Source organism: Acipenser ruthenus, chromosome 22, assembly GCF_902713425.1.
Source record: "Acipenser ruthenus chromosome 22, fAciRut3.2 maternal haplotype, whole genome shotgun sequence".
Lineage (NCBI taxonomy): Eukaryota > Metazoa > Chordata > Actinopteri > Acipenseriformes > Acipenseridae > Acipenser > Acipenser ruthenus.
In genome coordinates this window covers 2568432-2581821 of record NC_081210.1, presented here as the reverse complement: position 1 = coordinate 2581821, position 13390 = coordinate 2568432, and the positions used below count along the sequence as shown (strand labels likewise).

Below are 13390 nucleotides of genomic sequence, written 5' to 3'. Positions count from 1 at the left end.
TAACCCTTTCAGTCCCTTTTCAGGTCCTGCCTTATCTGAACAGTATGCTGGTGCTTGGAGCCTCACCTCGATTCCAGTTTGAGGTAGTGTATAAATATAAAAATGTGGCCTGTTTTCACGGATACTGAATAAAGGAGTTCCTTTTGTAATTATCTAACTTAAATTCTTATTCTTCGGGACTGGAAGAGTTAAAGACTACCATGTAACCTTCACTGGTACCAGTGTGTTTTTTTTTGTTTTTTGTGGCAGCAATTTTATGGGCTCAACTGAGAGAAAAAAATAAACCAGTTCAACATTTTTATTTCCAAGCCCCTATGGAATACATAAAATCCCAATATCTTTTTGTTTGCTGAAAAATATAATTTCACACACTAATTGTTCATGTTTTTTTTCTTCTTCTTCTAATTACTGCTTGGCTTAATGAGAATGTTCTGCTAAACAATACAACAGTTGCCGTCTTTTCCAAGGCAAGCCACTAGAAGCTACCAGCTGTAGGTTCATGTATAGGGAATAACAAGACAATGATGTATTTTGAGATCACAGCTGTGTTTTCAAAAGCACCACAGACTGGCTGTAGATGCCCAGTACTGTGATATGCTTTACAATACCGTACAATATCTCATTATAGTTACATATGGTAACAGTGAATCCCCCAAAAATATATTTGTGGAATTTAAGCTTTGAAATATGGTTCCATAAAAAAAAAAAAAATGATTACAATGGAATGAAAATATCCATAGGCAAACCATAGTCTCCAATTAAAACAACACTGAGAGCTTTTGTTCCTGGCTACTTATTTATCCAAGAGTTAGGTAGCAATTTTTGGTTTAAATTTTAATCATAAAATACAAAAGTATCATATACTGTGATTGTTGATGCACAACCAGATTAGTTCCCTTCTATTAAAAACCAGACACACACACACACCCCCCACCCCCCACGCACATTTTACAGCTCACTTCTAAAAGCCTGGAGATCCTTTGCTCCCCCACGCTTCCGATTCTTGTTTCTATGGCAACAGCCATTGCAGATGACTGTGGTGCTGAGTAATTTTGCCTACTGGAGATCTCAAGCATCACACATGAATGTTCATGAGGCCAGAATCCAATGTTAAGTAGCGTGGAGAGAATGTGCTGGAACAAGCAATTGTGTGCGTCATCTTATTTTTTTTTAACTCTGTTCTGTAGCTCAAAGGTTTTCCCCTGCCTTGCTAACGCGAAAGCATTTAATAGCTGGAGTATTTTGGAGATACTGTAACTAGAACTATTTATATTAATCATGTCTTCTTTGTATTCTGTCAGATTCGGATGCATCTAATGCCAGTCACGTGTTGGGTAATGTTGAACGGTCTGTAACACAACACACCCTTTTACAATGCAATATAGAATGCTATGTTCTGATTGTAACTGCTGATGAAAGAACCTTCTTTTTTAATGAGGTCTCTTTCTTTTCAGATGCAAGGTGCATATTCCAGGTTCTTTACTGTAAGACCCAAAAAAAAGCAAAGCAAATGAACGAATCCCTATGCAGCGAGAGTAACCCCCGAGACATTGAACAATTAACCTTCTCTGACATCGCCAGTGCTTGTTTTGGGTAAATAAAGCCGAGAGGATTGTGGGAGGACCTCGTTACCTTACTCCTGGGGAGGGGGCCAGGTTAGTGAGAGGCACCCCCTTACCACAAACCAGCAGTTCTCAATGCCGGGCCCTGGGGAGCAGAACCAGCTGCTGCATCGTCACGGTAACAGAGTGGGAGTGGAAAAAGCAAGGCTTTAAAATCCACAGCAATAAATCAGTGAAGAAACCCCCTTTGATACCAAAGACCAGGTGCAGCTACATAGGCTGCCTCTTCGTTGAAAATGCATGCCTCTCCCCACTTAGCTGACTGCTAATACCGACTCAAATGGAGGCCCATGGTATGCACAGAAGCTACATTATTAAACAGGGGAAATAACATTCTCAAGGTTAGCCTAGTCATGCTTATTTTAATCTCAGAATTATCTTAATGGTCTTAATGTTACAACAAATAATAATCTCATTTCCTGCTTTGGACGTTGTTGTAAAGTATGACTGGTTATTAAACACATGGAAACATCTTGTATAGAACCATCGTCTAGCCCACTTCAAATGGGGAAACGTGTCAGGCAGCCTTTGATTTCAGTCCAAGCTTCAGTAAGTACATTGCAAGGAGTGTTAAGCTGAAACAGAACCTCTGAAGGCTGTATCCAAACAGGTTGGAGGCTTATTGCTGTCACATGGATTTCACTTCATTCTCCTCCTCCAACTTAAGCCTGAAGCTGCCAGCTGCATAATTAAAAATATCATAAACATGGTACCAGCCTGAATATATCCACTGGATATAAAATGTAGGACTGCAGTTCCAAATTAGGATTTTATTATGACAGGGGTCTGCCAGGTGCATCTTGCATTTCCAAATCTGAATACGAATGGATTGTCGCAGCCAGGGTGGAATTTCTGCTACTCCAGCTACATTGATACTAATGCAGAACTCTGTCACTCGCTCACTGTACGAAAGCATACAGGCTTCCACCAACAGGAATCTTCATCCTAGATAGAGAGGTGCTGAAGCCTGCCTAAAATAAGTAACAACAACAAAATACAAAGAACTCCTTGATACAAAGAGAGTTCATCTGTAATGAAAGAATAAAAAGCTGCATTCCTGCATGGCGCAGAACGTGGATTGGGTTCCAAAGTAAACCCTCCGAGGGGCAGCAGTGTGCCCCAGCAGCACTGACCCACACGTGGGCTCCCTGCCACTGCAATCACAACACTGAGAGCTTTTGTTCCAGACTCTTTCTTTATCCAAGAGTTAGGTAGCAATTGGTGTAGCAATTTGGGGTTTCAATTTGAATTATATGCACTTGTGACCCCGACTTTATCTGCAGAAATGGCTTACAAAAAGACTCGGGCAGTAGTTCTAATTCACATTAAAAAAAAAACAACTTTAAAAAGCTAAACATGCAAGGCGTATAGCTTTTTGAAAAAAATGTGGCATTAGCTTATTGGCTTATGAACGTTTCCTGAATGAAAGGATATTGGTGAGCTCAAATATGCAACTAAAGCTGAAGGACAGTATACCGACAGAGCAGGTGGGGTTCAGTTTTGTTTTATGAATAGTCCAATCTACAAAGGACGGTATCTGGACTTTTCATCACTGATCACAGAATAGGTTTAGAAGAATCACGCCATACACAAAACACACAACACTTTTTTTCATATGCAAACTTATTTATTTTTATTTGACATCATATTTAAGTTATAGAAATGGCACATTCAAAAAAACACTACAGTTTCTTTCAAGTGAAAAAAAAAATAAAAACGAGGATTCATCTTTTCAAGATACGCAAGTGGAATGTTTCAAAAACCGACCAACACTCTGAACAAGATGCAACCCTTCTCAATTTTTCTATGAGACGTTTTAAATCCCTCCTTGCACGTTCCCGCCTCATTAATAGCGGCCCTAGTGGAGGAGAGACAAGCAGATAAGAGGACTCATGTGCAATCCCCACAGTGTGTACGGCTTTCCTAGAGAACCTAGCCGAAAAGGCACTCCATAGAGGGCTAATAGAGACTCTTTGGTGAGACACTTACTGTGGAGTTTCTTCTCAAATCAGACCTGTCTGGAACACTAACCATGTTCCATTGCACTGTATTACACAATGAATGATGGCAGAACTCCAGAAGACCTGCTTTTCAAAGCAGTAGAAAGCTGGAATAGCAGAGCCTGAGCAGTACAGAGGTAAGGGTTTAGCACCGGTAAGCACTGTTCCAGTTTTTTTATTTATTTATTTTTTTTAACAGGCGAGTTGTTCAGCAGGTTATGCTTTCTTTTCAACCGAATTTAACCTCAATCCAGGAATGGGTCCAAGCTTGAGCCCTGGGAGGAGGGGTGGCCTGTATCCATTCGAAAAGCGTAGATAGCAGTTTAGTCAATCAGGTTATCGTTCTTTATTTTGCATATTGCATGCAGAACAAGGTCCCCTTACATTCTAAGTTTCTAGAAGTCTAAAGCAGATCTAGCATTAGAACGTGCTTTGAGTGCCACATCCTGCCTATTATATTAGATGGAGAAGAATGTCTTAATGTTTACATAGAGCTACTGTGTATATCTTCTACCCAAGTGTTTAGCAAACAGTGCACTTTGATTTGATCAGAATGGATTTGTTCCCCAAACCGGTATAACATGCATTTTGTTGGCACAACAAACATCAAATAGAAGGTCTACACTTGAATCTGATGACCAGGGAAATGAAACAGGGTCACTGCTTCGCTAGAAAAGCTTTCTGAGCGTTGGCATTGCTTCCAGTATAGGTGCATTAACAAAACCAGGACCAAAAGTTAAAACACTGTGCCTTTGAAAGTACTAGGTCAGGTAATTTCTTCCAGTAAAGCTTGTAAAAGTAGAGTGCATCCCTTACAAATACGTTTCTGTGTTACAGCACAGGAGCCAAAGAGCAATCTTGCCATGGATCCTTCACAGCAGGGGGAAAACCACTATTTATTTCTACATTTTGAAACGTGTTGAACCTGCAACAACTGAAGTCAACTTTAACCAAGAGCTTACTTTTAAGCTTACACCTACAGAATTGAAAACAAGAAATAACTTTTTGAAAAAAAAAAAAAAAAAAAAAAATAATAATAATCATAATTTGGCTCTTTCCGATATGCTTTTGCTGGGCATTGCATGAGAAGAAACAGAAAATGGTAGCATTTGGCAAGTACTGTATTTTTTTTTTCTTCCTGATTTATAATTTCTCATCACATTGCATTATACTACCTCAGGGCTTTGAAGCAATTCCAGTTTGTTGGTTGTTTTTAGAACTTGTAGAAGAACTCCCGAATCCCAACATCTTATGGCACACACATATACATCAACACAAATGCAAATATTCCACCTAGACAAAACTCACATCATTCACATAAGCAACACACATACATAGGTATGAGCAACATCACCTGTTTATTTAACCCATGTATCATCCAATTTCTCTCCTCTCCCCCCCACTGAATTGTGTGACCGACTCAATTTGGCAAGACATACACAAAATCGGCCTCTGTTACAACAACATAAAATACTTTCCAGTATGTATTGTATGCTGCTCGAGCGTGGTTAGAAAAAACAGCAAAAGAAAAGCCCTTTTTGAATTTTGAAATACTGGATGGGAAATGGGGAAACCCAACACCTTTGGATAGTTCTCTGTAGAAAACGTTTGTTTATACCACGGCAGCTTGTTAATGTATTAAATGTCATTTCCTCCTTTCCAGTTGTTTTGCTTTGGCTGATTTAGACAAAGGCTAGTCTGTGCAGATGGTTCTGCCTCTTTGTTTTTCACTGCTTTGTAGGTGTTTGGTGAGACTGGGCATTACGATAGTCTGTCTTCCCCGTGAACATGCATTGTGAAAGTATTTGGAGACACATGCAGGATAGGAATTTAACTTTGGCCCAAACTCACAAATCTAATCCTGCACTCTCAAACCCAAACCAAAAAGAACCCTACCAACCACAACGCCAGACCCTTCTCACAGCAAGAATAAAAATGACACTAAGACGATAAATACACAACTACGCGACCCAGGCTAGATATGGGTCTTAATTGAGGTTTTCTAAAAGGATCGTTCCCAGGGTTGCCAACTGGGCAGGTTTTTTTTTTTTTTTTTTTTTGATTTTATTGAACATGTAACGTGAGTGTAAATTGCGTGAGTGGCTTCAATAAATGTGTTCAATTGTTTAATTGCGGTGGCAATTCTATCCGGAGAGCATCATAACATGTATTAAAATCATATTGCTTGAAATGTTTTATGGTGCAATTCCGTTGTTAGAAAATTATGCACTCACCTGCACTCTTTCTCGTTTAACCTTGGGGTGAAGTTTCTATTAATGCAATACTTATTTCTGCTTCGCACAGTCCCGCCCCAATCAGACAAATGCAGCAAATCAGCAAGCTGTATAAGTCTGATTGATGGAAACAATTTTCACAGGAAGTAATTCTCGCCCCCAGACAGGTGTGTGCTTTTAGTAATAGTTAGCAAAACAATGACATTCCTTTAGCGACAGCTCACGCAAATTACACTCACGTTACACGCTCAATAAAATCAATTAATTTGCGGTCAGAGAGGCGAGTTAAAAGACCTGGCCAGTTGGCAACCCTGGTTGTTCCTCTCAAGCCCTGGGAGACATTATACAGTATTGAGGCCAATGAGGAGGATAGTAAAAGTTCTGAAGGCTAAGCAAGTTTCACAATCCATGGCAGGTCTGCAACCATTACATAATTAAACCGTGCGTGCGTGCGCGCAAAAGTAAAAAAAAATAATAATAATAAAACAAAAAAAGCCACAGTGGTTTCTAAAGTGCTTCTAATACTCCCAGAGGGTGGAGCCGTCGATGGAGTCGGCAGAGGCTTTCAGCACGCCAGCATGGTCTCCCTTCAGATACTTGCCGTTCGGCGCCTTGATCGCCATCTTGTTGTAGTCGCAGAACTCCAAGAGGAAGTCCACCGGACTGTCGCTGCTGCTGATCACAGAGGATTCGTTACCAACCATCCAGTATTTGCCAGTGGAGTCTGTGTGGGAGGAGAAGAAACGGGTCAGGTGGAATGATAAGAGAGACAAGAGGATAATCGGGTTCTAGGAAAGATAACCCAGTGCTTTCACACTCAACACGGCGCGCTGACTTCAAACAGTCTGTGCTTAAACATAAATAATAAAATAATAAAAAGTTTCCTTTTATTATCTATCTATCTATCTATCTATATACACACACATAAGTTTTGGTTCAAATAAGCCAACTATATCTATGTCTATTGCCCGTATGCTCCGTCACCTCCATGAAAAGCACGCACCTCTGAGACTGTACGCCCCCTTCTGGAATTCCAGCTGAAAAACATCGTAGGAGGAGCGGTTTGAGTCCAGGGTGCCGGTCACCTTTCTGCAGCCAATGAAGCCGTGCTCCCCTCGCAGGACAACGATAGGCCTGTTAATGAGCTTCATAAGAAACTCCTCCGTCTCTCCTTTAAAACAAAAGGAGCGAAACATAATGAAGCATTTTGAAAGCAGGTAAATGGTTTGCACCATCTCCCTTGACAAGTTACCCTAATGAAAATCTGAAGAAACAGTTAGAATGTTTAAACCGCTTCAATGTTTGTGTGTGGTTTGTCTGTACACTATCTTTCATTGATCTAAAATCACTTTTTGTCACTTCCACATCTTTTTTTAGCCCCAGAAAATTGAAAAAAGGCCTTTCATCTGCATCAAGGCCGGGCGACACATTTTCAGCCAATTGCAGTCAAAGACAGAGATCGTTAATCAGCGCCTCACCAGCCTGGTCGATGGTGGCTGCAAGCTGCCCGTTCTTTTTAGCGGCCACATATTTCCCATTGGCGGCTTTCAGAGTGATCTTCTTCTCACGCCACTCCACGTCGAAGTAGCAGTTATCATTCCTAAAACAAACAGACAGAGGCAAAACTGAAACCGACAGAGTTTGCAGACAATAAGAGTGGACAGGGACGTCTGGAGAAAACATTTGAGGCATTAAGGTTAATGAACCAAGAGCTTATTAAAGATGACGGTGCATTTGTGCATGAGTTGACCATGGTGCCACTCAGCCCTCCAACCAATTAAATCTGTCTGTTCGGACCATGTAGTTGCATGTATTGCCCATCATTAGCCAGGCACATCTAGTCAGCTTCAGGTGTGTGTGTGCTCACTTTGTGGAGGCGGTGCACTGCACTCCTCCGTTGGCCGTGAGGGTCCAGTATTTCCCAGTGCAGGTCCTGAAAGCGCACTTCTTGGTGTCTTTGTTAATTTCCAGCTGAAAGGTCTCCTGGTCTCCCTCCTCATCCTGGTTAGCAGAGAGGTCCATTCCTTAACAAAAGAAAAAATTAAAACAGCAGGTCAGTTTCATCCCTAACAATGAGCCGTACCTTCACAGTGCAAGTAAAGAAAGAATGAGCATTGTTATTATATTTTTAAAAATATATAATCGAGACTTGCGGAACAGAGGCTTTCAAAACAGCTTGGCATGATATTTTCCACATCTTTGCAGTATGTAGATTTGCTCAAGGTAATAATTGCTACCTTCATCCACATTGCATGTATGGAATGCAACCACAAATCAAAGGTAATATGATCTGTATGATATTTGAATGCACAGTGATTTGTAGTTATGCAGCTCTTAGTGCTTGTTTAAAGGATTGGAAATTACTATACAGTAAATGCCCCAAGGAGTAGGTGCACACAATGCTTAAACAAAAATAAGTGAAAGGCAATATTGGGTTTCTGGAGGAGCTACAGTTGTAACATTATCCTTATTTGCAAGGCTCAAGCAGAAACACAGAGCTCAATCTTCCCATCAATACACACTAGTTAATCTTGTTTTGAGCCATTCAAATGTAATGTTTTACAAAATATTGTATTTATTGTTCCATAAAGGCATATATAATAAGAAAAAACAACCACATTAGTCTTACCTTCAGTTTTCATAATTTGCAATTAAGCTTCATGAAAAGAGGCGCCATTAACCATACCCAAAACAACTCCAATTAGCAAGCATGTTAGTGCTCTTGATCTGCTATAGTGAAAGCAATGGGTGCTTGTGACTTCAAATAAAATACATGAACGCACAATAAACTCAGACAAAAAATAAAATAAACAAAAAAAAAAAAAAGTAATTTGATTATTATCACAGCTAATTTGTCTATCACTGGATAAGCTCTACGAAATACAGCCAAGATTTGTGTCCCCAGTGCTAAACACCATTCCTATCATTTTTTGCATTTATTACATTCCATTTTTATCTATTTATTTATATAAAAAAAGAGGGATTTCAGCTGACATGGCAAAGCTACGCCAGTAATTCTTTACACAAGATGCTGGTTCAGTGAACTGCAGACTCAAATCTGCTTAATGTAGACACAATGAGGTCACAAACTGCCACAAGCAGGGTTTTGCACATCCAGAGTTGTGCGCACATTATTTTTTCATGTGAAGCGAGAAGTTTATGGCAGTCTGTATATCTTCAGGTCAGTCCCATTCCAGGAAAAGGAGAGAGCAGCGAAACACTTTCCTTATCTTTAACCAGGTCTGTTCAATAACCTTGAAGTGGTATTGGAAAGGATCAGGTTTCTTGTGAAAATGTGCTGGCGTGAATCAAAAGTAATGATGAGAAACACATGGGCATACATTTTTGTGTTGTGGGGGGGGCAGGAAATGAGCTTGAATTGATTTTAGCCAAGAAACTGTCTGTTTGGTTAAAACGAAGGCAGGAGGATTTTCTCACTCAGCAATTTTCTTGGAATCAGACTGATTTGGATCACAGACACTGTCCCTTGATATGAGGCTCTTACAGTAAAGCATCCAGACCATTCTATGAGAGGACATCAAGACAGATGGAAAGCCCAATATGTTTGCGGTCATCATGGGTCAATCCTAATACGCAGAGGTCTGATCGACAAAAAAGTCTAGGGCTTGCAAAAAGTGCGATACGACTTACACAAATTCCGACATCTTTTTATGACTTAATACCCAAGCAACTAGACATCTTTTACCAGTATCTGGCATTAGGGTACAGAATCACTCCAGTAAAGCCAGAGCCAGTATCCAATACAATGGAGACCTTCAAGAGAAAACCGTCCCCACAGGCTTCACCATCCTATATTAAAAACAAAAGCACATCCTGGAGGGACAGTTTCATTGCTTTGAATTCTTTCGAAGGAATTGGGAATCGATTTTAAAAAGAAAAAACAAGAATTTACCCCAACCCTGATCAGCACAACATTCAAACATGGTGCAACTACACTACAATCTAGAACAGCCCTCCCTCCCTCCCTTACAGTAGCTTGTAATGAAAGTGTGTGTGTCTGCCTCGCACTTTGTATCTTATCTAAGATTGCCAGTTTGGCACAGAATGACCACATCCTGCAACGTGAGCATCAGTCAGTGAGGGGAGGCCAGCGCTGATGCTGCAGTTCAGGAAATACAAGCACAATATAGCTATAATATTGTGAACTAAGGGGTCATTTCATACAAAAAATGAAATCAATTGCTACTGTCTTTTTTTTTTTTGTAGAGGCCCAGATGGTTATCCCGTTCATTCCATTAAAAGTACGTATTAAGCCTGTAAAACCTTGTTTTTTCCGGTCATAGCATTGGGAATCGTCAAGAAATATTAAAACACTGGGAGTGGGGTATTCACATGACTCTTGCACCATCTCCAGTTTCACTCAGTTATACAGATCCAATTGACTGTGTAAAGCATGTAATCATGTGCTCTAAACGCCATGATCCCTTCCCATCACGATAAATGGTTTTGAGGTTCACACAGTACACGGTTTGGCAGAATACCAGTACAGTTTCAAGTTGCTGACCAGAGGTATTTGTTCAGCAAGCCCAATGCTTTGCAAAAACTCTATGCACATAATGAAAGATTAAACAGATCAGTATGTGCCCTAGAACACACACAGACTGGCTAGTACAGACTGCTGAATGAAGCTATAATTAATGCCTTCATACAGTAATGTGGTTATAATTACAATAATTACATCAACAATAATGTATAATAAAATCTAGTACTTATACAAGAAGAAATGGATTTAAATATATAATTAAAGAACACACTTTATATGGGACAGTTCGACGACCCCCCCACCACCCCCCGGGGAGAGAAGGGGGGGGAGGGGGGAGGGGCTTTATCATACCCAAAAGGGAAGTATCCAATCACCAAGCGCTGTGTACTCAGACATCACGCAACCCCTCTTCCCAAAACACTAAAACAAACGGACATCAGCAAATTGATACTAAGGTCTTTAGATGCTCAAAGGTTACTCAACACCTGGACTAAAAAACATTATGAATGACTCAATATGAAATAAAGACTGCCTTGGTGATTCTATTAATTTACCTGCAAGTCATTTATAAGGGAGTCGTTCTGTGTTGTGCAGTTATTCTACTTAACCACAGATATTTACATACACCCTTCTCTATAAACGCTAGAGTATGCAGACAAAGGGCTAACGGAAAAGGGGAACTGTAAAAGGCCACCAAAAATGAATGCAGGCACCTCCATGGACACTTACTGTCTGATACAGACGACATCTAGACTTAAAGAAAATATTCTCTCATTTTAATTTGTAAAAACGGGATGCTGCGTTTTAAACAAAGGATAATAAATCAAATATGCGTGTGGGTGGTTTCGGGCAGGCTTTCTTTGAGAAATCTGGGTCATCGATATTCCTAAATTGAATACAGGGATGCTGGAAATCTAAACAACAAAATACGGAAATATAAACAAGCAACCTGTTTAGATTTTGCATTTATATATATAAAAAAAGAAAAACTACACAAATGACCTACCATTTTTTTTTTTTTTTTTTTTTTTTTTTTTTAACATGAAAGAAAGTATGATCTCGAGTCAGCAAAAGATCATTTGCAATCGGAAATGTATGGATCATTAATAGTATAGCTAGTACTGGAAAATTGTGTAAAACGTGTGGTTTGAAATTCATAACAGAAAATATTCCAGTTGGGATCAATTACAAACAGAATCCCCAGCAACCTTCATTCAGCGTACATCTTAACTCTACTGCTGGCCACTCTTCTCCGTCTTTGTCTGGCAATGGTGTTTGCAATCAATACCGGCGATTAATAACGACTGCACACTTCTGTAAAGTCGCAGCAAAACAACCACAAAACTGAATTTACTACCGAAGCCAAGGACGGTTAAAATAACACGTCTAAACCCGTTCCTTAAATACATTCAACATCACGGGAATTACATAATGGTATTAGAATACATCTACTATTACTGTCACCACCAATAATAATAATAATAATAATAATAATAATAATAATAATAATAATAAGCAGCAGCAAAAAAAATCTATGATATTTATAAACAAAGTTGCCACCAGCACAGCAGAATTTGCAGACTACACAAGCTGGCCAGCAGACCTGCACACGAGAGTTGCGTGTGAATGAGGCGAGCTCGAGTAACCCTTACCTTGCCGGGTGGAAACGTTCCTCTCGTTTCCAGCTGTAAGGACCACCTGTGGGTAACTCTGCTCCAGGACAAAGAGCTCGTCTTTGCCAACTTTGTTACTCTTGCCAGACTTCATGGTCCCACTGGGGCCCGAAGGCGCCAGGTACCTCCCTTCGGAGTCTCTAAATGCCACCTTCCCGGACCTGAACTCTAGAGTGTACCCGGTGCTCTTGTCCGGCCTCTCGACCAGCGTGCCATCGTTCTTCAGGAAGCGGTTGTCCGAGGTCTGGATGCTGTATCTTTGATCCTGGAAGACCAAGGTGATCAGGGAGTCCACGCCCCACGGCACGTCCCGGTCAATGGCGATCTCCTCCCGGTCGTTTTTGGAACTCAGGTGAGCGTATCTTTTTCTGGTGAGGCTGAAGATGTTGACCTGAGGGTGCATGGCAATGTGGACGCACCATTTTTCGGCCACCGAGATGGTCTGAGCAAAGCAGCTGATCCTGTCCTCGGTGCCGCCAAAGTAGCGCTTGTGGGGCTCGGACTGCAGAGACCAGCGCCCATCGTCATGGGCGACAATGATGAACTTGCAGTCGGGACCAGGGGTCTCGCTGTCACCTGAGATGTTGCCATCCTTGTCGGTGGCCAGGTACCTCCCCAGGTGGCTTTTCAGGTAGACCCCGCTGGATTCATCCCCATCTTGCTCCAGGGTCCAGATCTGCTTCTTCTTCATGCTGGTGGCGGAGGCATTGATTTTAAACCCGAATGTTTCTGCAGTTAGGTATTTGTTGCTGCAGTTGATGAGACCAAATTGGATTTGCACTAAATCGCTGGTTCCGTTGGCCGTCATGGTTGCTGCAAATTTGTTTTAATTGCTGTGTAGAGATGATAGTGTGGTTGTGTGTGTTTTTTGGGGGGGGTATGGTATCTTTGTTTGAATGAAACGTGCTCCCAGTTCTACAGCCTCAGACAGCCTGACTCAAGCCGCAGCTGCAGCTCTTATACTGATCAATGATGTCAGTTGGCAGCCACGCCTCCAAATGAAACAGGAGATAAGCATGCAGCAAACACGACTCTCGTCTACAGAAAGATGCGATTTACTGTTACGGTGTCGGGGCCCAGGGTCTGCTGATAACCTCAGATTAATTACACGGTGACTGGATAGATGAGAGGCAGAGAATTAATAATTGAATTTATAAAATGAGCAATGCTGTTATGAATATGGACAAAGTGGTGTACAATTAAGTCAACGTATCTATGTTCTGAAGTCTTTCCAGAAAGTATTGGTTTGAAATAAGTTTCACAAGTAAATAAAAATAATCTAATTTCTAAGAATGCACAGCATACTAGAAGTGCAGTCTGAAAGGGTTTCCAGCCCAGGAATTGTCCTGTGAAAGAA

General features: G+C 40.9%; 1 protein-coding gene across 1 annotated transcript; it reads right to left on the bottom strand.

Moving 5' to 3' along the window:
• Positions 1–3755: 3755 nt before the first annotated feature.
• fscn1b (fascin actin-bundling protein 1b) lies at positions 3756–12978 on the bottom strand. The gene is made up of 5 exons (XM_034052521.3): positions 12013–12978; positions 7724–7880; positions 7335–7456; positions 6860–7027; positions 3756–6580 (listed from the first exon to the last, which is right to left on the bottom strand). The coding sequence occupies exons 1-5, from the start codon at positions 12839–12841 to the stop codon at positions 6375–6377; spliced, it is 1482 nt and encodes a 493-aa protein (XP_033908412.1). The 5' UTR covers positions 12842–12978; the 3' UTR covers positions 3756–6374.
• Positions 12979–13390: the final 412 nt, after the last annotated feature.